The sequence below is a fragment of the Erinaceus europaeus genome, chromosome 9 (assembly GCF_950295315.1).
Source record: "Erinaceus europaeus chromosome 9, mEriEur2.1, whole genome shotgun sequence".
NCBI lineage: Eukaryota > Metazoa > Chordata > Mammalia > Eulipotyphla > Erinaceidae > Erinaceus > Erinaceus europaeus.
In genome coordinates, this window is record NC_080170.1 from 115,583,987 (window position 1) to 115,609,133 (window position 25,147).

The following is a 25,147-nucleotide window of genomic DNA, read 5'->3' on the forward strand; positions in this document are numbered from 1 at the left end:
TGAGTATACTGACTCCCCTGATCCTGTTTGTTTATTTGTCTTGCTACCAGCTTATTGATGAATCCATGCCTCCCAGTAGCCATTTTCTTCTTCTTCCCCCTTCCCCATCCCTACTTCTCCTTTATCTGCTAGAACAGACAGAAACTGAGAGGAAAGGAGACAGTGAAGGACAGAGACAAGGAGACAACTACAGTATTTGCTTCATATCTTGTGAATCTTCCTCCTGCAGGTGGGAAGCAGGGACTTGAACCTGGGTCCTTGAGCATGTTGACTTGTGTGCTTAGCCAGGTGCTCCACGGTCTTCCCCCTCCTGTTTATTTATATATTTATATATTTATTTTTATTGCCACCAGGGTTATAGCTGGGGCTCGGTGCTAGCACTACTAATCCACAGCTTCTGGTAAACATTTTTTCCCCTTATATTTTCTTCCTATTTTTTTTTTATTATATAGGACAGAGAGAAATTGATAGAGGAGGCAGAGCTAGAAAGAGGGAGATAAATAGTCACCTGCATACCTGCTTCACCGCTAGTGAAGTATACCCCCTGCAGGTGGGCAGTGGGGTCTTTCTTGAACCCAGGTCCTTAAGCTTGATAATATGTGCACTTAATCAGGTATGCCACTGCCCGTTTATTTATTTGTGTGTGTGTTTTTTAATTAAAAAGGAAAATAGGGGAAGAGAGGGGAAGAAAGCGCACACACACACAAAGCATTATTCCATCACCCGTAGACTTCAATCTACTCCTTTCGTCTTTGCTGCTCTCATGTCCTACCAGGATGTCAGCTATGTTATCTGGCATACAGCCCCAGCTCTCACAAATGCAAGACGATTCTAGTTCTCCAGGCCCCAGAATTAACAAGTTATCTGTGTTTTGTGTCTTTGTGTCAGTGACTTTGATAGTTACAACATTCCTGGGCTCATGAGGAAGATGATTCATTGAAGAGCAGGCAAATGTAGCAGTTTCGCTTCCCTTATTAGACCTTACAGTGAATATCTAAAAGGGGAGTTGCAGGATCAGGGAGGTGCTGATGAGATGTGAAGAAATTGCTGGGATGCTAAAAGCTTCTCTGGATAAATTTCACTTGAAGTATAATTAACTGATTTCTCCTGGCTATCCTGTTTCAGCTGATGTTTACTTTCTCCTTAGTGCATTAAAAAGATGGGGTGAAAATGTTAGTGCTACACATACAGAAGCATTTTAAAAGAGTAAGGAAAAACCAGCCAACCATAGTCTATTCATTTCTATTAATTGTAGGGGTCGGGTGGTGGCTCACCTGGCTGATTGCACATGTAACAGAGCACAAAGACCCAGGTTCGATCCCCTGGTCCACCTGCAGGGGGAAAGCTTCACAAGTGGTGAAGCAGGGCTGTAGGTATCTCACTGTCTCTCTCGTTTCCTATCAACCCTTCCCTCTCAAGTTCTACCTGTCTCTATCCAGTAAATAAATAAAGATAATTTAAAAAATCTCTATTAATTGTTAACAGGGAAGATATTCAAAAGTGGGACCATCCTTTGTTCCATTCAGAGGCCTATGGTGACTTTTATTACCCACTTATATTATGGTTTTGGAGAGACCAGCATTCTCCCCTTTACTGGTCAATTTCAAATCACTGTGCTTTACTTTTAGATTTTTTTTTCACCTTACTGTAGGCACATACCCTAACAAGGTTGATAAGAACAAGTATGCAGTGGACTTACATTTCTGTTACTTTTCTTTGTGAAACTATTATTTATATACACAGAATGTCAAAAGGATGGGAAGAAGGAAGGATGGCAAGGATGAAGGAGTGAAGGTAGGAAGGAAGCAAAGGGAAAAGGGAACGTGAAGGGATATCAGGGCCCTATTGTGTCACCGAGACACCAGTCAAGAGGAGATGAGAGGTTGTGCCTGTACATTAAAGACTGCACAGTAGGGGCAGGCGATGATGCAGCTGGTTAAGCAGCCACAACACAGTGTGCAAGGACCCAGGTTCAAGGGTCTGGTCCCCACCTGCAAGAGGAAAGCTTCATGAGTGGTGAAGTAGGGCTGCAGGTGTCTCTCTGTCTCCCTCTCCCCTCTTAATTACTCTCTGTGTTTATCCAATAATAAAGACATTTTAAAAAGGTAATAAAAAGACTGTGCTGTAAACCACTAAACCCCTCCAATATATATTTTTTTTAAAAAAGAAGGGGGGAGGAGGGAGAGACAAAAAAAATAAAAGAAAGGGAAAAAAAAGTTTGGCAGTTTGTGGAACCAAACAAGTAAAATATTGGCATCAAAGCTCAGATGTTATTTCAGACTTGGATAAATTAAATAGTGTGTGTGTGTGTGTGTGTGTGTGTGTGTGTGTGTGTGTGTGTGTGTGTGTGTGTGTGTGTGTTAGATGTGAAGAAGCGGCTGAGTATATAGTAAAACTGAGAGAAGTCAGCAGTGGATAGGATACCTTTAAAGGTCAATGGAAGTAAGGCTAGAAGATGAATCCATTTCCTTTTTACCTCTCCCAAAAACTATTTACATTTTAAATGCACATTCCATCCACAATTACACAGATTTTAAATATTTTATACTATAAGAGTCAGAGTCAAACTCTACATTGATTTTCTTATTGCTATTCCCTGGCACACATTTGCTGTTGGTAGAGATGCTTTGTATCTTTGTTATTGCAGAGGGACATAATTCAACATATAGGTGAAATCGATAGCTTATGCATTTCAGGGTAAACAGAAATAAATGCCCCAACAAATCCTAAGACTGAGAACATCGGAGTAGTAAACTAGTGGCAATTCTGGAATGAATCCTTGTATTTTAAGAAAGAAAAAGAATGACTGCAGATGATCTCCAAGGTCACTGAGAGGAGATAGTGCATTTTTAACAGTGAAGCAACTGTGTCATTCATTTTTAAAACATGCTTCAGAGGGCTGGTAGTGCACCTGATTTTTAAGCCTAAGATCTGAGAGGTGTCAGGTGCTTGAACCTGGCACCACCAGATGCCTATTAACTTATTTATTGGATAAATACAGAAAGAAACCTGGAAAGAAGGGGTAAGTAAAAATTAAGGGGGGAGAGAGAGAAACTTACAGCACTGCTTCACCATTCACAAAGCTTTTCCCCTGCAGGTGGGGACTGGAGGCTTGAACCTGTGTCCTTGCACACAATAACATATATGCTTAACCAGGTATACCACCGCTGGGCCCCTGGTTTCTAATTGTGTGCCTTATGAATTTCTTTTTCTATGAAGTAAGATTGAAAAGGCATTAGCATGGGTTGAATGGTGATTCACGTGGTAGAATATATGCATTAACATGGACAAGGACCTGGGTTCAAGCCCTAGGTCCCCACCTGTAGGGGAGAAGCTTTGTTAGCTGTCCATTAGTGCTGCAGGTGCCTCTCTTTCTCTCTCCCTCTCTATCTCTCTCACTTTATCTCTCTCTATATCTCACTCTTTATCAGTAAGGAAGAAAAAACATAGCAGTCAAGAATAATGGAATGGTACAAGCAGCAAGCTACAGAATAGCCCTGGTTGGGGGGGGAGAGTGAAATAGAGAGAAAGTGAGAGAGATAGAGAGGGAGAAAGACCAGAGAGAGGTAGAGAGGTCATGGAGTTTTTTGGCTCAAGATAAACAAGACAGTCAGACCTTTGCCACATGCATTTCACATGTTATAAAGCCTTCCTAGCTAATATTTAGTCACTCTCTTAGTCTCTGCTTTTTAGTAAATTAAAAAAAAAAGTCTCTTATAACAGCACTTGTGAAGAACTGGAAAGCATCACTGCTGTCTCAGAATTGTTGACTGTCTTTTAACATAAGCAATCTGTTCAGCCATCCCTGTTTACTCAAAGCTCATTTTTTAAAAATTAAATTCATTGTCTTCAGTTATTTTTTTCAAATCACCTTATTACGGAAAATGATGGTTTCCCGGACAATTGTTGATACATGAGTATAGTCTCTCTTTTTATTAGTGATTTAATATTGATTTACAAAATTATAAGAAAACAGGGGTACAGTTTCACAGTTACCACCACCAGAGTTCTGTGTCCCCATTTCCTGCATTGGAAACTGCAGTAGTTCTCCCTAATCACAGATATAGGTTGATGAATATACATATACATCATATACATATACATATACATATACATATACATATACATATACATATACATATACATATACATATACATATACCCCCATTTTTTCTTTGGTTCTGCCCTCTCTTCCTTTCTAGGTCACACCTACACCTATTACTATTTCTGAATGTCTTTTCTTTTTTCCTCATCTCTGTCTCTATGGGTCTTGATGGAATGGGAATGCAGAGTCCTTCAGTCATCTTCCCCTAACATTTCTCCCCCTCTAAAGAGAATGAATTTTTATTGGGAGACAGAGAGAGGAGGGGGGGGAGCCTATTTTGCATTCAATTGAAGTGCTTCTCAATTATGTCTTCTCTTTCCAAACAACTAAGGCAACTCTTCTTATCACACATACTCAAGGTGGGTAGGGATACTTTAGCCTGTCGAATCCATTCATTACCAAAATTATTGTTGGGGTACGGAAGGTGTTAGTTCTGACTTCTAGAATTGCTTCTATGCTAGATTTGGGTGTTGGCATGTCGATCCATACCCCCAGCCTGTTTCTATCTTTCCTTAGTGGGGTAGAGCTCTGGAGAGGTGAGGTTATGGGGCACATTGGTAGGGACATCTGCCCAGGGAGTTGATGATGGAATCATAGCATCTGCAACCTGGTGTCTGAAAGACAGTAAGATATAAAGCAGGAAAAGATGACCTACTAAACAGGAGCCGGATGAGAATAAAGATTTTTAGGGTGGAAAGAAGCTAGTACTAAAATGTTGTCTAGCAAGATGCTGCCAGAGTTGAAATTAAGGCTAGAAAGCTGGATTGGGGCAGAGTAGTTCCCAAACTTGAAGAAAATATATAACTATAATGAACCATTGACCACATCAGTCTGACCCAGTGCCCACAGCTGGAAATATTCTAGGATATTCTAGGTTGCACTAATTTCAGAACCTGTCCCCTGGGTCCCTGTTTTTGCACAAAGCTTTTTTTTTTGGGGGGGGGGAGATGTAGAGGGGTGAAGATAGTGCTTCTCATGGTGCTCTGGAGGGCCTAATGTAAGCAGTTCTCTAAACAAAGCTTAGTGGGGCTTGGCTGTCGTTCTTTCCTTTTGATTTCATGCTGATGTTTTCCTTTCAACTTAATGTTTTCCTCCCAAAGTTCTCTTTGGCTGAAGACTTCTTTTTAAAAACTTTTTTCTGGCCCACCTTAAGAAGCTTTACCGTTTCAAACATTCTGGCTCAGAAGCTAAATAGGAACTCTGCTCCTTATTCATTTTCATATAATGCCTCTCCATCACAGATTGATAAATTCTGTGGCTTATACTTTGAAGAAACTTGAAGGTAGTTGCAAAAACATTTGCACTAGTTTTGAATGTGCTAAGCATTTTTTCTGGGGGGGGGGTGAGGATGAGGTGGGGGGTGCAAAGGGGAATTGAATGAGGAGTTTCTTCTGTAGAATAAAGCTAATGACTAGAATACATCTATAAAGTCTGTTGAATGAGTTCTGCTTAGTATCAAGGATCACTATTTTGTAACTTTCTGGTGGCTTCATCTATCCATCTTAGCTCACTGGACCCTGACAGTGTCTCAGTGAGCAAAGAAATGTTTCACAGTTTTCGAGAATGAGTTAGGGAGAGGTCAGTGAACTTGGCCAGGAACACTTAGTGATTTAGTGTTTTGTCAGAATCAGACTTTAGGCATGGGTGGTCTCACAGCTGAGCAAAGTCTCCATCACATAACAGATCTTTCAGCTGTAAAGCTAGGAACATTAGCCCCAGGCAAAGCAATATGCAAGGTGACCAAGGGGACCAGCTTTGTCTTAAAGCCCTAAGAGCTCTGTGGTAAGTGATCTCTCCTCACTTGCCTAGTTTCTTATCCCATGTAATAAGGAAAATAATGGGACCAGCCTCACTGGATTCTTATAGGGATTAAATTAGCTAAAACATTTAAATAACTCAGAGTCATATGTGTATATTTAATATTAAAATCAAGTGAATGATAAAAGGCAGAAGTACTATCTTATCAAAAATCCTGAGATATTTATTTGAAGATAACAATAGAGAGGCAGAGAGGGAAAATGAAAAGAGATCATAGCACCAAAGCATCTTCCAATGAGGTGGGGACTGGGTTCAAACCTGGGTAGTGCACATAGCAAAGCAGTACATGATCTAAATAAAATATTATTATTATTATTATTAATTTATTAACTGCTACCAAACACCAGGGCTTGGTGCCTGCACAAGTTTGTACGTTCAGGCAGAATTTTTTTTCCTTTCTTTTTCTCTCTCCCTTTACTTTTTTTGCTAGGATAGAAAACAATTGATAGCGGAAGGAGGAGATAGAAGGAAGAGAGAAAGAGAGACCCCTGTAGCACTGCTTTACCACTCATTAATCTACCTCCCATAGGTAGGGACCAGGGATTTGAACACATGTCCTTGCTCATGGAAACGTATATACTCAACTGAGTATGCCACTACACAGCTCCTTAAAGCCTCACAGTTTAACTCACCAGAGTTCTTGTCCATTATAGATCAAAACTGTGTTTTATTTTTTTAATTATTTATTATTAAGAAATAGAAGTAGACCCAAGCACTGCTCTGTCATTTCATGATCCTAGGACCACATGTAGGTGAATCTTAAACCCTGTGACTGAATCATCTGTATGACACTCCCAGATCAACATTATCCTGTTTATCTCAACAGAATTTCTCTGGGAGGTTTTCTGATGCCTTCTGTTTATAACATAAAAACTATATGTCTATCAGAAATCAAGGACCACATCGAAGTTCAAGGCGAAAACAAACAAAGACACAATAACACAAGGTCAAGTAAAGAGAAAAATACAGACACTAATGGGCAGTGTTCATGTTTTCACCCAAAGAGGGAGACGTGTTGTGTGAGCTCACTGCAGCAATTCTCAGGGAAGCTTGTGAAGGAGAAGAGAGTTTTTGAGGCTTCTGCATTTGCCCTGTCCTTGTGCCATCTTAAATTCACTGTCTGTATGGTATATTGCACCAAAAAGACTCTGGGGTGAGGTGGGGTAGGGAGGGTTCAGGTATTAGAACATGATGGCAGAGGAGGACCTAGAGGGGGTTGAGTTGTTATGTGGAAAGCAGAAATGTTACACATGTACCAACTACTGTATTTACTTTCAACTATAAACCATTAAGCCCCCAATAAAGAGAAAAAAAAATTAGATTGACTGCCCTTAAATCAGTTTTAGCCTCCATTTTGTAATATAAGACAGCAACCAATTTGGTTCCCAAACACATACACACACACACACACACACACACACACACACACACTCACTCACACACTCTCACTCACTCACTCACTAGCTGCATGAAATAGCACAAAAGGGAGATAAAGGAAAAGGAGTAAAAAGATGAGTTGGTCCCAAATGATGCAAAGTTGTTTCTTTCTTGTCCCACTGTTTTCTTTTATCTGTAACTCTTTGAAAAGTCTTTTATTAAAATACTTATCATTGTGGCAGAAAATCTGTATTTAGTGTATCTACTTTACTTTATTGGGAGACCTTGAAGAAATAAATGTGGGCTATCTGTCTGTATTCCTAATACCCCCTTTGTTTGAGAGGACAGTGTAGGTACTAAGCAGCTGTTTCTTGAGTGACTTCAAGAGTGGATAGATGAGTGACCTAGTTTGTTGTGGTGAAGCTAGTAGAAGAGGGATATAAGTCCAAGTTGGAAGTGAAGAATGAAGTATCAACCTACCGCCAAGGATGAACTCATGTTTCTTAAGCTTGCTATTATTGCTGTTGCTGTTATTGTCATTATATCTACTCTTTGATTGTCTCAGGTTCAATCCAATTTCTTTTTAAGCCTCAGCACAGAAGTTATTTTTACCACAAATCACTAAATAATTTTAGTAAATCAGACCACTGTCTTCCACACCTCCATCATTATGAAAAGTCAAAAGTATATCACCTATTGAAAGCCCCCAAAACATTTGGGAAAGCTACATAGAGGACCGCCATGGGGTTCCTTCTCTGGAGGCTCACACTTCACGCTTGTGGGTGCTTTATGCTTTAATACCAGTTAGAGCATTTTGGTTTTGTTCAGATTATCTATTTTTTTATTATTTTTTAAAACTTTGCTGTTACGGCAATGGTGCCAGGGCCTTGAGCGTGTGAAATTCCATTGCTCCTAGGATGACTTTTCTATTCTTTGTATTTCAAAGAGAGAGAGAGAGAGAGAAACACAAGAGCACTGCATTCATTCTACCATGTGGAGCAGAGATTTGAACGAGAGAATTTGTGCTGGTAAGGTGTTTGGAAAGTATCTCCAGAACCCAAGTTGTCCTTAGTGGTTGGAAACCTACACCTAGAACAGTGGCTAATCTTGGCTCTTCTTTTAGGGAACTGCTTATTGGACATCCCCAGGAAGCAGATCTCAGGCCCTGAAGAGCTTCCGGGGCAGACCTATGATGCCACCCAGCAGTGCAACCTGACCTTTGGACCAGAGTTCTCTGTGTGCCCGGGCATGGATGTGTGTGCCCGGTTGTGGTGTGCCGTGGTGCGCCAGGGACAGATGGTGTGTCTCACCAAGAAGCTGCCTGCTGTGGAAGGGACCCCATGTGGCAAAGGGAGGATTTGTTTGCAGGGCAAATGCGTAGACAAAACCAAGAAAAAGTATTATTCGGTAAGTGGTTTTCTTGCCATGGGGTGCCTGGAGATCTAAGATCTGAAATGCATTTCTTAGACCTGTGTGGCTGCTGTCACTAAACGCCTTTATTTCTGAGGGCCAGGCAGTAGCAAACCTGGTTAATTGCACATGTTATCATGCTTAAGGACCCAGATTGGAGCCCCTGCTCCCCACCTGCAGGGAGGCGCATCATAAGCAGTGAAGCAGGTCTGCAGGTGTCTGTCTTTGTCCCTTCCTCTTTATCTTTCCCTCCCAGTCTCAATTTCTCCCTGTCCTATTAAATAGAATAGAAATGGGGGCAGAGAGAAATGTGGCCACTGGGAGTGGTAGTATCAGAGTACCAGTACTGAGCTCTAGTGACAACCCTGATGGGCAAAAAAGAAAAAAGTCTTTGTTCCCTAGACAAGATCATTTTTTTACCCCAAGCACTACGTATGCCACCGGAGTTCCTCTCCTTTCTATATATATATATATATATATATATATATATATATATATATATATATGTATATGTATATGTATATCATCAAAAAATAGATCATTGAAAAATAAATTGAGATAGGACAGATAGCACATTGGTTAGGGCATGTACCTTGCCACTTTGTGTGACTCAAAGCAGCACAGGAGAGGTGTCGTAATATCAGAACTCTAAGCAAAGCTCGAGTGTTGTAGTGTCTCTCTTTGTCTGTCTCTGTCTCTCAATCTGAATGAAAAATCTTCCCAGGAATCTTGAAATGAGTCTCGCATGATGCTTCGACTTTCATGTGTGTGTAACTAGTAATTAAGCCAAAGACAGCATGGCAGTAGCTTTGCCAGCAAAGCACAGGATTGCTTTGCATCAGTGATGGTTCAGGGTCACTCCAAAGAACCACATATGACAGTGTGATCTGGCCTCTCACTCTTATCATGTAAAATGAACAATTAAAAAATAAACAAATTATTTTTCTTTTGGAGATATTTACAGCTTCCTCCTTTTTTTCTTTTTTTTTTTTTATTGATTGTTTTTCTTTGCCTCCAGGGTTATTGCTGGGGCTAATGTGGGCAGTGGGCACTATGGATCCACTCCTGCTGGAGGCTGTTGATTTTTTTGTTTTTTTAAATTTTTTATTGGATAGGACAGAGAGAAGTTAAGAGGGGGAGTGGGAAGTAGAGAGGGAGAGGGACAGAGAGACATCTGCAGACCTCTTTCACCTCTTATGGAGTAACCGCCTTTTGCAGGTGGGGAGCTGGGGAACTCAAACCAGGATCATTGCAAGGTCCTTGCACTCCATATGTATGTATTTAACCCTGTGTGCCAATGCCTCCCGCCACAGCTTCTTCCTTTAACCATAGTAACCATTCTCAGTTATCAAATACTGCAGAAAAGGTACATCACTTAAAGTCCTCCCAGGTTACATTTATTTATTTCAAAAGTGTGTGTGTGTGTGTGTGTGTGTGTGTGTGTGTTTGTAAGGGAGAGGGGAGGAGGGAAGGAGAGAGAAATGACAAACTCCACCATTATCCTTCTGCCATTTATGACGATCTATTTGTTGCCTTCTTTGTTTGTTTTGGGGTACCAAGAATAACACTCAGGTTCTTGAACATGCAAGTCCTGCCCTCTACCATTAAGCCACCTCCCTGGTTCCAGGTGAGGTTCATTAGCAAGTCCAGATTATTTTACCCCCTTGAAATATAAATTTTGAGCGTCCCCCCCCAATATTTTCTTATAAGTTTACATTAAAAACCTCTCTTCAGTTTAAAGTACAGATTTAAATGAATCGAGGAAATACTAGCAGAATTTTGGGATGGTCTCCATGTGCTTTTGTTAAGCTCCAGAATGGCCTCCTCTTCTCCATAGCATATTTATTTCACTCCAGAGGCTCAACTAGGAGGCCACTCCTGCCTCCCCGTATATATACAGTCCACCTTCAGGTCAGCACCTACAGTCACCTTGGTCTTCAAGACCAAGCCATCTATTGAGCCTCATGTGCAATGTTTCCAATGTCATTAGAAGTATGTTGTCAGATGTATTTTTCCCCATGTTCTTCAAGGCCCTCGTGCACTTGTGCATTCTCAGATGTGCTGATATGACAGCCAGAGTTTTCACTCTTTTCCTTGGGAAGCAAGTCTTTATTTTATTACTATTATATCATTTTGACATTGATTCTTTAGTGAGAGAGTGGATCAAAGCGTCATTCTGGCAGAGCTTACGCACCCTGTGTTCTGCCACTAAGTCGGCTTCCTAGGCTCCGACTTAGTGGCAGAACTTCCTTTCAGATACTTCCTTCTGTAGTCTCCCAGCTTTTGGCCACAGCACTTCCAGAGTAATGGACTTAGGGTGTCATAACAGGACACTCCATCCCATTGAGAGGAAGGTGCATTCTGTACCCATCACATTTCTTTTCTCTGGAGTGAAACTAATAGGAATTAAGTCAAGCCCAAGTCAAGTACATTAATGTGTGATACCAACAAATAGACTTAATACTGAAGAGGAGGGGAGAAATAAGATGCAGGTGTAGTCAGCAAGTGCCCGGTGTGTGTATACAAAACCTTGAGTATCATACTTTGCGTTTTCCTCATGGGGGCTTCCTCACTCTAGGAAAGCTTTTTCAGAGAGAAAGAGACAGAGAAAGGCATCACAACACCCACACTATCTCAAATGCAGTGTGAGCTGGACTTGAACCTGGGTCACATGCATGGCAGAGTAGGCTCACGTGAGCTGTTTATTTTGTTGACAGACCAAGGTCAGAATAGAAAGCAAGTTGATCATAGTTCAGTGGTTATTCCCAAAACTGTACAGTGTCAGAAGGCCAAGAGAAATCAGGATATAATCTTAGCACATTGCTCAGCACTTAGGGTGAAGAGTTCAGATCCTCTGGTGTTGGGATGGTGGTTGTGGGAGAAAAGATAAGCTCCTCAGAATTTGTCAACAAATGGATGAGGTTTTGGTGGCTGGTGAAATGAACTGATACTTGCCTTGAGACAATGTGGAAATGTACCCTTATGATTATAACAATACTATAAGTCAACTTTTCCTCAATAAAATGATACTGAAATTGGGGGTTAGAAGAAGGAAAAACCTGGGAGCAGGTGGTGACACAGCTGGTTAAATGCACATATGACAGTGCTCAGGGGACCCACGTTAAAGCCCCCAGTCTACACCTGCAGGGGGAAAGCTTCGCAAGGGATGAAACAGAGCTGCACTTGTTTCTCTCTTTCCTTCTCTAACCCCCTCCGTCCCTCTCAATTTCTCTCTGTCTCTGTCCAATAATAATAATAATAATAAACTATTCTTGTAACATCTAGTTATTTTGAAAGATGTATGTAGTAAATTCTGGATATATGACCAGTGAAACTACTACTAATAATAGGAAAAGGAAAAGCCTCTTGGTCATAAGATATTAGAAAGGAGAATCTATTCCTTTTTTTAAAGTAAAAAAATAAAGAAAAGGGACAGTAGATCGTAAGTAGATTCAACATATACAATGATGATAACTTCAGTGAGTGTATAACTTGCTGCGGAATGTCAGTGCCCTTATGCTATTGAAAGCAGGTGACGCTTTGACTGTTCTTCTGCCCTCTAAGTTACAGTATCCTCTGTTTTCTCTTTCAGACATCAAGTCATGGCAACTGGGGCTCTTGGGGACCTTGGGGCCAATGTTCTCGTTCATGTGGGGGAGGAGTACAGTTTGCCTACCGGCACTGCAATAATCCTGCACCGAGAAACAACGGTCGCTACTGCACAGGGAAGAGAGCCATCTACCGCTCCTGCAGTGTGGTGCCCTGCCCGTCCAATGGTACGCCGGCCCTACATGTCAGCACCCAGGGTGCTTGGTCCTGTGCAGCTTGTATTCTAACAGAAGCATATGAATGGAGACTGAGAACAGCCCCTTGATTTTGTATTTCACGTCTCCACCGCTGTGCAAACCAGTAGTAAATAGAGGCGTCATTCATTTCTAAAGTGGAGGGCCATGCTTATGCAGGATTGCATTGCTCTGCCACTTTTTCATGCACATGGAGTGGGAGGAAGACAGAGAAAGGGAAAATCACCCATGGTGGAACTTCCTCCAGTGAGACAGAGACACCCCCTACCCAGTGATCTATCTTTCTGATCCCAACTTATTTTTTATATCTTATCTTTTTCTTATTCAAGTATCAGTGCAAGGGCCAGGAAGAAAGCATAATGGCTGTGCAAAAGGCTTTCCTCTCTGAGGCTCTATAAATTTCCAGGTTCAATCCCTGGCACTGCCATAGAACAGAGTTGGGCAGTGTTCTGGTTAACAATACATAAATAAAATAAAAATAAAGTACCGTTACATAGATTTCAACTGTACATCATTGGAAATTAGCACAAGTGATTTTTAATTCATTTTTTTAAAATCAAAGCCAGAATCTTGTATGTGAGTGGTTTCACTGCTCTTGGAATGACTATTTAACTAATTAATTTATTTTTTACTTTGATGGAGACAGAGATAGAAGGACACTACAGCACCACAACCTTACCCAGTGCCTTGACAATTCCTATGGTCTCAGAGATCAAACCTGAGCCATGCCTGTAGCAAACCACACACCCTACCCTGTGAGCTATCTCTCTAGCCCCACATGAACAACTGAAAAAAATATTATTCAAAGCACTGTGGAATCAGGGAACAGGAAGAAAATAATTACTGCTTTCAACTCTGGTGTAGATAAAATTGGTCCCCACTGGTGAATAGAGAAGCTTTACAAAGAAAGGGGAAAAAAAAATGGAAGCATCTCCTTAAAATTATTCAAAGGCACTAAACCTGATCTCAGTTTCAGAATAGATAAATAAAAATGTAATGTGCTGGTTTTCCAGGTAAATCTTTCCGCCAAGAGCAATGTGAGGCTAAAAACGGCTACCAGTCTGATGTGAAAGGTGTGAAGACATTTGTGGAATGGGTTCCCAAGTACGCAGGTGTTTTGCCTGGGGATGTGTGCAAACTGACCTGCAGAGCTAAGGGCACTGGCTACTACGTGGTATTTTCACCAAAGGTAACCACACACTGACCATGCAAAATGAACAGGCACCATGGAGAGAAACTGTTTAGTAGAATGAAACCTGGGTTCTCTGGAGGGGGGCGGGGGTTAGTATTGACGGAGTCTCAAATTAAACACTTTTAGGGAGCTCACTGGACTTGAAGGGTTTTATTTCCACAGCTATATTTTCAAATTTTATTTGATCACTGGAACACACCAATGCTTTAAAAGCTATTTTTTGAAGCATGTAACCCTTGTAGAGGAAAGTGAAAGTGACATTAATTAAAAATGACCTTAGCTTCAAAACAGCCATGCAAACAACTTGTATTTCCCAGATGTATTTGTCAGGGGACTAGAAAATCAGAACTCTTTCAGTTTTTCTGTCACTGACTTAACAAGCCCTTTGATGATTCATGATGATAGCTTTCAAGATCATTTTTTAAAATTATCCAGACATGTAAATCTACTTTTAATTTAAACCAGTGTCCCTCTAGTTGTATACTATAATAAATTCATGTGAGATTGGTCTTTGTATCTCACAATTGGGTGTACATTTTCTAAATTACAGCAGTTTTATTTCTTAGACTCAATATTATACAATAACTTAGAATATTGTTTATCTGGGGACTGGGTACCAGGCAGAGTACACATGTTGCTATGGGAAAAGACTGAAGTTCAGGTCCTAGTCCCCATCGACATGGGGGAAAGCTTTACAAATGATGAATCAGTGGAAAAGCTTTACAAATGATGAGTCAGTGGAAAAGCTTTACAAATGATGAATCATCTTTTTCTCTCCCTTTCTATCTCCCCCTACCCTCTCAATTTCACTCTTTCCAATTAGATAAAAGAAAATTATGTATTTTTTTTAAAGGAGGGGAATGTATTTTGGGAATGATGGATTTTTCACTGAGCTCTAGTGAATGTTAGTGGCAAAATAAATAAATAATACTGTTTATCTAATTTGCAGGGATGTGTTATATTTAAAACTACCTCTGAAGCTGGCCTTCAGAAATTTATAACATAGCTTTGAAAATAAGTTAATCACCAACTTAGACAATTGTTGGTATTTTAGCTCACATTGCAAAATGATGCATAAATAATTTTAAAGGTTTCAGAGAACTGAAAAGACCACTTGACAGTATAACAATATGAGTAATTGTCAACTTGAATTAGGAACTCCTTCACTACACACACATACACACACGAAATAATTTACAAACACAAAACACCTGTAGTTAAATATTTGGCAATATATTATTTATATATACATATTTCCACAAACCTCCCCTATGCATACTATTTTGTAGCTAGATTTTCACATATATTCTAGTTCATTTCCTTACCATATGTGCAGTCTCTTTCAGAAAATATTTTCTCAGATTAATTTGACTGTACTAATTTGTCTCTATTTCAATATTTAGTATTTAACGCATGGTAGAGAGTGCTTTCTGCTCATAAGCATTTGAATGTCCCATTTAGATTCTTAAATGTATCACTATACTTATAAGTATGCAACAAAGAGGAATGCCTGTGTTCTTGAGGCTCTCATATTCTTTGTTTCTTATTATTTTTTTAAAGATTTTATTTATTTATTAATGAGAAAGATAGTAGGAGAAAGAGAGAAAGAACCAGACATCACTCTGATATAGGTGCTGCTGGGGATTGAACTCAGGACCTCATACTTGGTAGTCCAAGACTTTATCCACTGCACCAGCTCCTGGACCACTTTCTTTCTTCTTCTTCTTCTTCTTCTTCTTCTTCTTCTTCTTCTTCTTCTTCTTCTTCTTCCTCTTCCTCTTCCTCTTCCTCTTCCTCTCCGTCTCCGTCTCCTTCACCTTCTCCTTCTCCTTCTCCTTCTCCTTCTCCTTCTCCTTCTCCTTCTCCTTCTCCTTCTCCTTCTCCTTCTCCTTCTTCTTCTTCTTCTTCTTCTTCTTCTTCTTCTTTCTTCTTCTTTTTTAAGAGAGACACAGGCAGAGAATGAAAGTGAAAGAGATCACAGCACCCACCAAAGCTTCCTTCAATGTGGTTAGGACCAGGCTTGAACCTTGGCTACACACATGGCAAATCAGTCCACTATCCAAGTGAAATATTTTTCCATCCTCAAGCCACCCATATTGTTTGCCACACATTTGCTGCTCCCTAGCTAAGTAAAATATTTGTTTCTCTCAACGTAGGAAGTCAAGACTACACCATAAGAACTGATCAGAGACAGAGAGTAGATATACAGACTAGAGAAGAATATGTTATATTATGAGTCCTAATACATTTAGACTGATGCTCCAAAGAGAAAGTGTATAGTCCATATATGTGACCACAAATTTGTTTCAACTGTGCATCTCATTTAGCTAGAACTCCTATTTTTTCCTGCCAATGAGTAGAGAATGTTTTAGCTGCACATTCCTGTAAGTTTTGTTTGTCTGGTTGATTGGTTGCTAGTACACTTTTGATATGCTCTCTTCTCCAATTGAACTTAAAGCTCACAGATTAGAACTGGACGTTTTGCCAAAGAAACCAAGCAGCTGGGCACATGTATTTCCTTCCCACCGCTAAAGTGTTTCTCGTGTTTTCAGGTAACTGATGGAACTGAATGTAGACCATACAGCAATTCTGTCTGTGTCCGGGGAAAGTGTGTTAGAACTGGCTGTGATGGCATCATAGGCTCTAAGCTACAGTATGACAAGTGTGGAGTGTGTGGAGGGGACAACTCCAGTTGTACCAAGGTGATTGGGACCTTCAATAAAAAGAGGTAATGTGATAGAATAATTGCCCTTCTGCGCACTGAACTAAGTTGTAGACCCTTGCAAAAGTTGTAAAGGGCTTGGTGTTACATCATCAGCTCTCTGTAGAAGGTGGTCTAACAGGGCTCCAAAAATACACTATGAATGAGAAAGGGAGGCAGAGGAGATGGAAAAGGCTCTGGTTGACCAGTGGAACTCCTTGGTACCCTTGGAAATAGATCGACTGCAATAACTAAAGAGGCAAAAGTTGTTGAATGTTATAACTGAAAAGTAACTTGCAGAGCTATGTTTTGTACAGTATGACTGAAATCTATATTAAGTACTTAAGAAAGATCTCAGTAGGCTGTCTTTTTCTCAAGGAATCACTTATCATGGCAAAAAGTAAGCTGAGTGCAGTGGTATAGACAGCAATCTGTTCTGTAATGTACCAACTCATTGAGTCTCAGGAACTAACTCCAACAGTCCCATTCACAACTCTCCAGTCTGATCTCAGAAGATCCTCATCAATAATGACTTATACCTCTTTCTTCTCATAGTCCTTAACCATTCTTTGCATTAAATATATAAATTGATAAATTATCAGTTTCTGACACAAACTATTGGGGCGTAAATTAGAATACCTGAGAAGTTAGCTAAAGGATATGCTAGACTATAAATCTCTTCTTTGTTGTCTTCTCCTCTTCCTCCTTTTTCTTCATTTTCACCAACCCATTCTTATGTTTTGGTGAATACTTTCTGAGTATTATTGGTCCAGTGTACTTTTGGGTTTTTTTTGTTTGTTTGTTTTGGTGGGAGGTGTAGGAGTGGAGCTTTTACTGTCTCCAGCCAGAATCACACTTTCATAGCTGCATGCTTGAACACATGAATGTCTAAGTTAGTGTTCAGCATTGTTCTTAGTACTCTAGAGGTATCCAAGAACAAACCAGGATTCCTTTGCTCTGTCAGCCAGGCTTTATAATAGATGATATGAAAATAAATTTCAGTCACTCATAGTAGCTGGGGAAGCTGGTTGATATCTAGAGTTTAAACAATCCCATACAAAGTTTAAAGAAAATGAATAAGGTACATAAAGGTAATTGTATTCTACTAGGACACTAAGAAATTGAGGAACAGACTGTCATACTTCCCAGAAAAGCTCATTTTGAAGATTTGTTGCAATGTTGACAATTTCTACCAATTCTCAAAAAGGCGTGCTAGGATCTGAGAAACAGGAATTTTCTTTCAAAAAAAAAAGTTCTCCTTTCTAATGACGTTATCCTTCCTGTCAATTTTCTCATCATCTGTTTGATAATACAGACATAACCAGAACATATTTTCTTTAAGTGGCAACGCTAAGGGTTTCATACATAGGACATGGAGGGAAAGAGCTGAAATTGGTGTCAGGAAGCAAAACTTCTAAGAAAATAAATAAATAAACAAATAAAACAAATATTTTCATTTACTTTTACTAGAGAGAGAGAGATAAAGATCAGAGCACTGCTCAGCTTTCATGCCAGGGATCAAACGTAGGACCTCTCTAGACCCTCAGTTGTACAAACCCTGTGTAAGATACTTAAGATATTGACTTACCTCCTTCTCCCAGAAAACCTGACTTTTAAACCAAGAACTACCAGTAAGTAACTCTGGAGTGAACGTGCTTAAATACTGTAACCTACTTGATATGCATTTTTTTTTTCTGTAAGTTGAAAAGGTGTCTCCATTATTGTCCTGATTTTATATGAAGCCAGTGTAGGTTTGCACATACTCTCTTAGACATTAGCTATTTCAGGGAAGCCAGAGTCATGTAGCAGAATCTCAATTGTATTCCAAAAATAGAAATAATGAGCCAAGTTAAATGGCCAAGTCCCACTGTCAGCATAGCAGTTTTCCTGTACCATTCTGTAAGGAGCTATGATACCTGTCGAGAAATCAGATGCCCAGCAGACAGAGGCTTTCCTCCAAGACCCACTTGGATCTTCTGTGTACAGACCAGTTGACCCATAACATCTAAACATGAGTGAGAAAGTAACACTAGCTTATGACATTTCATATGCATTCTTCAAATTACATAGGTAACTTTTTTGTTTTTTAAAATATTTATTTATTTGTTCCCTTTTGCTGCCCTTGTTTTATTGTTGTAGTTATTTTTGTTGTTGTTACTGATGTCGTAGTCGGTTGTTGGATAGGGCAGAGAGAAATGGAGAGAGGAGAAGAAGACAGAGAGGATTAGAGAAAGACAGACACCTGCAGATCTGCTTCACCAGCTGTGAAGCGACTCCCCTGCAGGTGGGGAGCTGAGGACTCGAACCAGAATCCTTAAACTGGTCCCTGAGCTTCACGCCACCTGTACTTAACCCGCTGCGCCACCCCGATTCCCTAGATAACTTTTTCTTACCAAAATAACTAGAGAAGTAAAACAGAGAAAGAGTTTATTATGAAGTTACTTTTAGAGGCAAAGATTTGGGTCAGAATGACTCCTTTTCATTTGTATAGTCCCTTGGCACTTAATTAGGATTTCTGTCCTGGCATTTTTCAAGAGCTTTTGAATCCTGAGCAGATAATGGATCCTTAGAGACCTATCTCATTTGTCACTTACCATCAAGTCTCACTCCATCCAAACTTCATGGAAGTTTAATCATTCAGAAAATCTTGCTAAGGCTCTAAAAATACATTTTTAAAATCAGAATTGTAACTCTATAGACCTTCAACTAAAATTTTGTGTTTTGTAGTTTGTCTTGCCTTTAGAAATCCAGATGTTCAATTGAAATAGAAGCCTCTATCTGTAGAAAAACAGAAGAAATCTTGTGATTCCAGTCAGTGAACAATGTGAGGTTTTGTTTTTATTTTATTTTATTTTTAGAGCTCCCTGTTTGACTGGAAATAGCTCACCAAGTAAAGCTTGCTCTTTACCATCTTTGAGGCTACCCTAGGTTTGAACCCCAGCACTATATGAGTATACAAAACCTTGTATAATGCCAAAAAACTCTCAAAAGAAAGAAAGAAAAACAAAGAAAAGAAAAAAGAAAAAAAAAGATCTTAACAACTACAGTTTCCTATGTATAGCCTGTGAGAGATTTAACTGTCTGAGGTATTGGAATTTATAATTTTCAAATATCTCTAGAAAATTCTGTTAGAAAGACTTTACTATTTCTCTTTAATATCATTTATTAGAGAAGAACAGAGGGAAGGAGGGGATGAAGAGAGAGAAATAGAGGGGGCCAGGTACACTGTTTCACTACAATATTAAATATTACTAAGAATGAGCGCTCTGGTTTGAGCAACTGCTTCCCACCTGCAAGGGGGATGATCCACAAACAGTGACACAGGGCTTCAGGTGTCTGCTTTCTCTCTATTCCTGTCTACCTTCTCTTCTTCTCTCAATTTTTTTCTGTCCTATCCAGTAAAATAGAAAGAAAAAACTGGCCACCAGCAGCAGTGAATTCATAGCACTGGCACCAACTCCCAGCAATAACACTGGTGACAATAAAAAAGGAAAAAAAGGGGGGGAGGAGAGATAGATATTTGCAGCACTCCTTCTCTACTTAAGAAACTTTCTTCTTGCAAGTGGGACTTGGGAGCTTGAACCCAGGTTCCTTGCACTTTGTAACATGTGCTCAGTCAGGTACACCACTACCTGGCCCCACCTTAAATATTTTATTTGTGTCTGTGGGGCATATCATATCTGATGCCAATATGAAAGTGAAGCAGATCTGTAGAGATGCTAGGATTTGATAAAGAAGGTCATGTTTGTATTAATTTTTAAATAAACTTAGTGTGATTTTTCCAAACAAAGACAAGTTGTTGGAATCATTTTAATTTTCAGCATCATAATAAAAATGTAGAAAGTATGATAACATAAAACATTAATTCCCCAATAAAGAAATTTTTAAAAATCATAGAGGCATCAACTCATAAAAGGATAACACTTCAAATTTTACAAAGATCCATAACTCTTTGTAACAAGGGGCAAAAAAATGTACACAGTATGATAGTCTAACCATAAAATTATTTAATTATAAGCTAATTAAATTTAAGTCAAAGTTTTCAAGTCGCTTAAATACATCAGTGCTGTATTATGTGATACAGTAGAGAATGTCTTATGGGCCCTTGGCTTAATTGTTTGCTGATTTTTGTCACCTTTGTCCTCTCTCTTTCCCCCTCTACTTCTCCCTCTCCTGTCCACCTCATGTATCTTTCTGCTTCTAGTAAGGGCTACACTGATGTTGTAAGGATTCCTGAAGGAGCAACCCATATAAAAGTTCGACAGTTCAAAGCCAAAGACCAGACTCGATTCACAGCCTACTTAGCCCTAAAGAAGAAAAATGGTGAGTACCTAATTAATGGAAAGTATATGATCTCCACTTCAGAAACAATCATTGACATCAATGGAACCGTCATGAACTATAGCGGTTGGAGCCACCGGGATGACTTCTTGCATGGAATGGGCTACTCAGCCACAAAAGAAATTTTAATTGTACAAATTCTGGCAACTGACCCAACTAAAGCATTGGATGTTCGCTACAGCTTTTTTGTACCTAAGAAGTATACTCAGAAAGGGAACTCTGTCACTATCCACAGCAGCAATAAAGTGGGATCAGAACCTCCACGTCTACAGTGGGTGACAGGCCCATGGCTGGCCTGTTCTAGAACTTGTGACACTGGTTGGCACACCAGGACAGTGCAGTGCCAAGATGGAAACCGAAAGTTGGCCAAGGGATGCCTTCTCTCTCACAGGCCTTCTGCTTTTAAACAGTGTTTGCTAAGGAAATGCTAGCCTGTGGATAGGTTATTGTGCAATGACAACCAGATGGATTCGTCTCTGATGCAGACATGGTAAATAAAAAGAGGTCTACCTAAAGGCACAGAAGGTCACACTTCAGGGTCGTTATCAAAAGGAGTCCACTTATGGACAAAATCTGCTTTCTGTGACCAAATGAAGACATGTGTTGCTTCATATGACAGAGGTATACCTTGGAACAGAGAAAATGTGGGAGCTAGTAAACCTCCTCCACATGACAAGAATAAATAAACACTGATGAATGTAGAATCAGGGGACATTTGAAGATGGCAGTAAAGTCTCCCTCTTGTCATCTACCTCTTACAGAATGTCTTCAAAGGCATTGGAACCATTTTCACCCATAATGCACAGTAGCTTATTTTTACTGTTTGTAAATACATTCTCCCTTGATATGTCACTTTATATCACTTGGTTCAATTAAAAAATATATATACATATATATATATATATATTTCTATTAAAAGGTGTTTGACCAAAGTAGGTCTGCAGCTATTTCAACTCCTTCAAGTTTCCAGAAAGAGCTGTAGATATTTTACTGGAAATTAAGAACATGCTGCTGGTTTGATAAGATATAGTATAAATTTCAGACTATAGGAGGCAAAATTTTAGTCAAAACCCATTTTAACAGGAGCAATCTTTGGAGAAATTCAACAAAGAGAAAGATCTCAGTGTATCTAGTCATGTAAGTGCAAATGAAGGTCCATTCATTCATTTAAAAATTCTTCTGTCTTTTTTTTTTTTTTAGACAACCTGCCAAATTTATTCATCCTTAAGACACGGAAATAGTGTTGAGGTGTCTGTATGTTACAAGTATTCAAAGTCTCAAAAGTTTTATCTCAACACTAAAACATGTATCGTTCCTTAGTGCTAGAATCGCACAGGGGAAGATATCCCTTCCCTTTATATTTTCCATTTTTATTTTTACAACTGCTTTCTATTTCTGTGCTCAAGTCTGACATTTCACAAAGTATTGTATACATACAAAACACAAAGCAGAGCATTTTCTGTCACATTCAATACCTTCATCATTGGTATACCTCTTACCAGCAAGCCTTTAAAATGCATTTGTTTTTGCTTGTTTGTTTGTTGTGTTCCAAAGTTCTCAAAGATCTACAGTGTTGTGTAACTCTTCTTGACTTAGTTTCATAGGGATATTAACAATGACTTAGCAGTAAGTCACATCTAGAGTGCTTACCATTAATGCGAATAATGCAAAAAACCAAAATAGTGGTTAATATTAGTAAGACTGTTTCCATATCACAGGCAGTAATTCTTTTCATTAAAAAAAAAAAAAACTTCAGTTATACTGATACTGTACTTCAGATTTCTCCCAATTGAAAGCATTTGGTTGTACCAGTAAGTATCTGGGTGATGAAATGTAATGATTTCTCCATTTTTTTTATTGCCACTAGGGTTATCATTGGGATTCTGTGCCTGCACTAAGAATCTACCACTCCTGGAAGTTATTGAATACTTTTATTTTTTTTCTTTTGTTTTATTTGATAAGATAGAGAGAAATTGAGAGGGGAGGAGGAGATAGAGAAGAGGAAAGACAGAGAAATACCTGCAGCACTGCTTCACCACTTTTAAATCTTCCTCTCTATATGTCCGGGGACTGGGAACTTGAACCCCTGTCTTTGTGCATGGTAACATGTGCATTCAACCAGGTGCACTACTATCCAACTGTTAGTTTGTTGCTTTTTATCTCCATAGCCTATCTAAGATAGGTTGTAAGTTTGAATAGTGAGGCATGGAATTGTTTTGTTTTACAGTCAGGTGCATAAGATTCTGTTTTAAGCAGAAAATTGCATCCTTCTATCCCACAGCTCAACAAATCCAAGATGTTTCACTGCACTGGGATTTATTTGTCTTTATGAAATAGCACAAAGTCAATTATTTATAAGTTTTATCAATAAGTATTCAAATTTGCCCATATGAGGATGCTAGGGAATCTTTTAGTTCTTCTAAGGTCAGAAAAGTTTATTTTCATTATAAAATATTTTAATATAAAAATTTATGTAGTTAATCTTGCTATATAAGATCCATTTTAGTGAGTCAGGAGGATGAATGTCTAACTGTTTAAAGTATCTTCTTAAACTATTTGGTATAACAAATAATGGTTTTACACAACTGATAATCATCCTTTGTAGTTTCACAAATTGATCTTCCTTTTAGATCTGGCCATTTTTTAAATTAAACTACAGTGAGAGAAGTGACTACATATCACTGGTAACCTCTACTTTTTGATGGAGATTACCAAATGTCAAGAAATAGAGACCAAAGCTAGCCATTTAAATGAAAAAGTAAGATTAAAAAAAATCACATTATTTGACTATGTAGAGAATACTGTTAGTGAAGTCAACATTATTTTTTTCCAATTGTCACAAACTTTCAATTGATTGAAGTATAACAAATCTCATTTTAGCTTTATTTCTTAAAGCTATATAGACTGTATTATAAAAACATATTCGAAGGGAAGGTGTGATTTCTGTTTGGTCTCCTTCTCTATGTTCATGCTTATATTTTTAAAATGATTTGTTAATGACTCATCCCAAGAATGGGAGTTCAGCAGTGGTCACTAAAATACTCCTAGGGAATTTAAAACAACGACAAAAACCGGCTGTTTCATGCTTTCAGGGAATTGCTTGGTTTTGGTTTGAGTATCAGTAGAGTGAATGAAGAATGTATTTGTCAGTGCCTTAGAAAACAGATATAGAAAATGAAATTCAGATAAATCATATGTTAGACAGATAAAAAGAGCTATGGGTAAGGGGAAAATGATCTGTAATGTAATCTAATCCAGTTTGATTTTGGACTATACTTTTTATCACTCCATACTTGTAATCTTAAATGTAAAATGGTTAAGAATAATGTACTATTTCCTCAAAAGAAACGCACCTCAATCTGAAAATGCTCAGATTAAATGCTCGGTGAATCTAATCTCATTTACAAATACTAAGCACTCCTGACTAAATTTGATTAATTACAATGGGAGTCCAGAAGAAAACTGCATTTTATTTCTTCTAGAATAAAAGATATCAAATTAAGCACTGCCTTTCCATGTAGTGTTGTAAGGACACTATGTTAATTTATTTAATACATTCATTCTTGCTTTAGCTTTCCTGTGGAAATAGTTTTACCCCATTATCTAAGAATTAAGGGATTAATCACAAACAACAACAAAAAGTTGCAGCACTGAAAAAAAAGAAGTAATTTATTGTTTCGCAACTAGTATGTGAATTTGTGTGATAAATTTATTTATTTTATTTAACAAAAGTATGTGCACATTTTTCTATATTTAAATGTTTTGCTGTTGTCCTACTTTTTAATTTATGCTTCTTGTTTGTGTATAAATTGAGTTTACATAATATACAGCACTGGTTGCTTTGTATTTTTTGTTTTACAGAGAGCTTTCTGTGTAAAACAGGTGTTATATGTATATATTCTTCATGTATCCTTGTTCAGATACTCTCATTTCCTTTCTGAAGAAGCTTTAAATTTAACCTGGTATGGCTAGTAGTGCTTAAGGTTATCTTCAGAGATCTTTTACATCCTGTGAATACTCATTTAGTTTTCAAGTTAAAAGTAGGAAAGTCACTTATTCACAAACATAAGTTCCGAGTCACATAAGTTAGAGCCACATTCTCTTTAATTTTATTTATAAAAAGGAAACACTGACAAAAGACACAGAATAAGAGGGGTACAACTCCACACAATTTCCATCACCAGAACTCTGTATCCCTTCCTCTCCCCTGATAGCTCTCCTATTCTTTCTCCTTGGGAGCATGGACCCAAGGTCATTATGGGATTCAGGAGGTGGAAGGTCTGGCTTCTGTAATTGCTTCCCCGCTGAACATAGGCATTGGCAGGTCAATTAATACTCCCAGCCTGTCTCTCTCTTTCCTAGATGGACAGGGTTCTATGGAAACGAGGCTCCCGGACACC

General features: G+C 38.8%; 1 protein-coding gene across 2 annotated transcripts in view; it reads left to right on the forward strand.

Annotated features, from left to right (window-relative positions):
• The window catches only part of ADAMTS5 (ADAM metallopeptidase with thrombospondin type 1 motif 5), a 60,651-nt gene extending 36,075 nt beyond the window's left edge, over positions 1-24,576 (forward strand). Inside the window, exons 4-9 of one of the 2 annotated variants that reach the window (XR_009551695.1) lie at positions 8,424-8,707; positions 12,303-12,486; positions 13,527-13,702; positions 16,258-16,433; positions 19,134-19,230; positions 20,611-20,747. Coding sequence is in view for 1 of the 2 variants with exons in the window: in XM_007519789.3 (XP_007519851.1) it covers positions 8,424-8,707; positions 12,303-12,486; positions 13,527-13,702; positions 16,258-16,433; positions 20,611-21,178 (1,388 nt within the window). In the remaining variant the exon portion in view is untranslated. Of the gene's footprint in view, positions 1-8,423; positions 8,708-12,302; positions 12,487-13,526; positions 13,703-16,257; positions 16,434-19,133; positions 19,231-20,610 lie in introns of both variants that reach the window. The other variant, XM_007519789.3, reaches the window with a different exon arrangement.
• Positions 24,577-25,147: the final 571 nt, after the last annotated feature.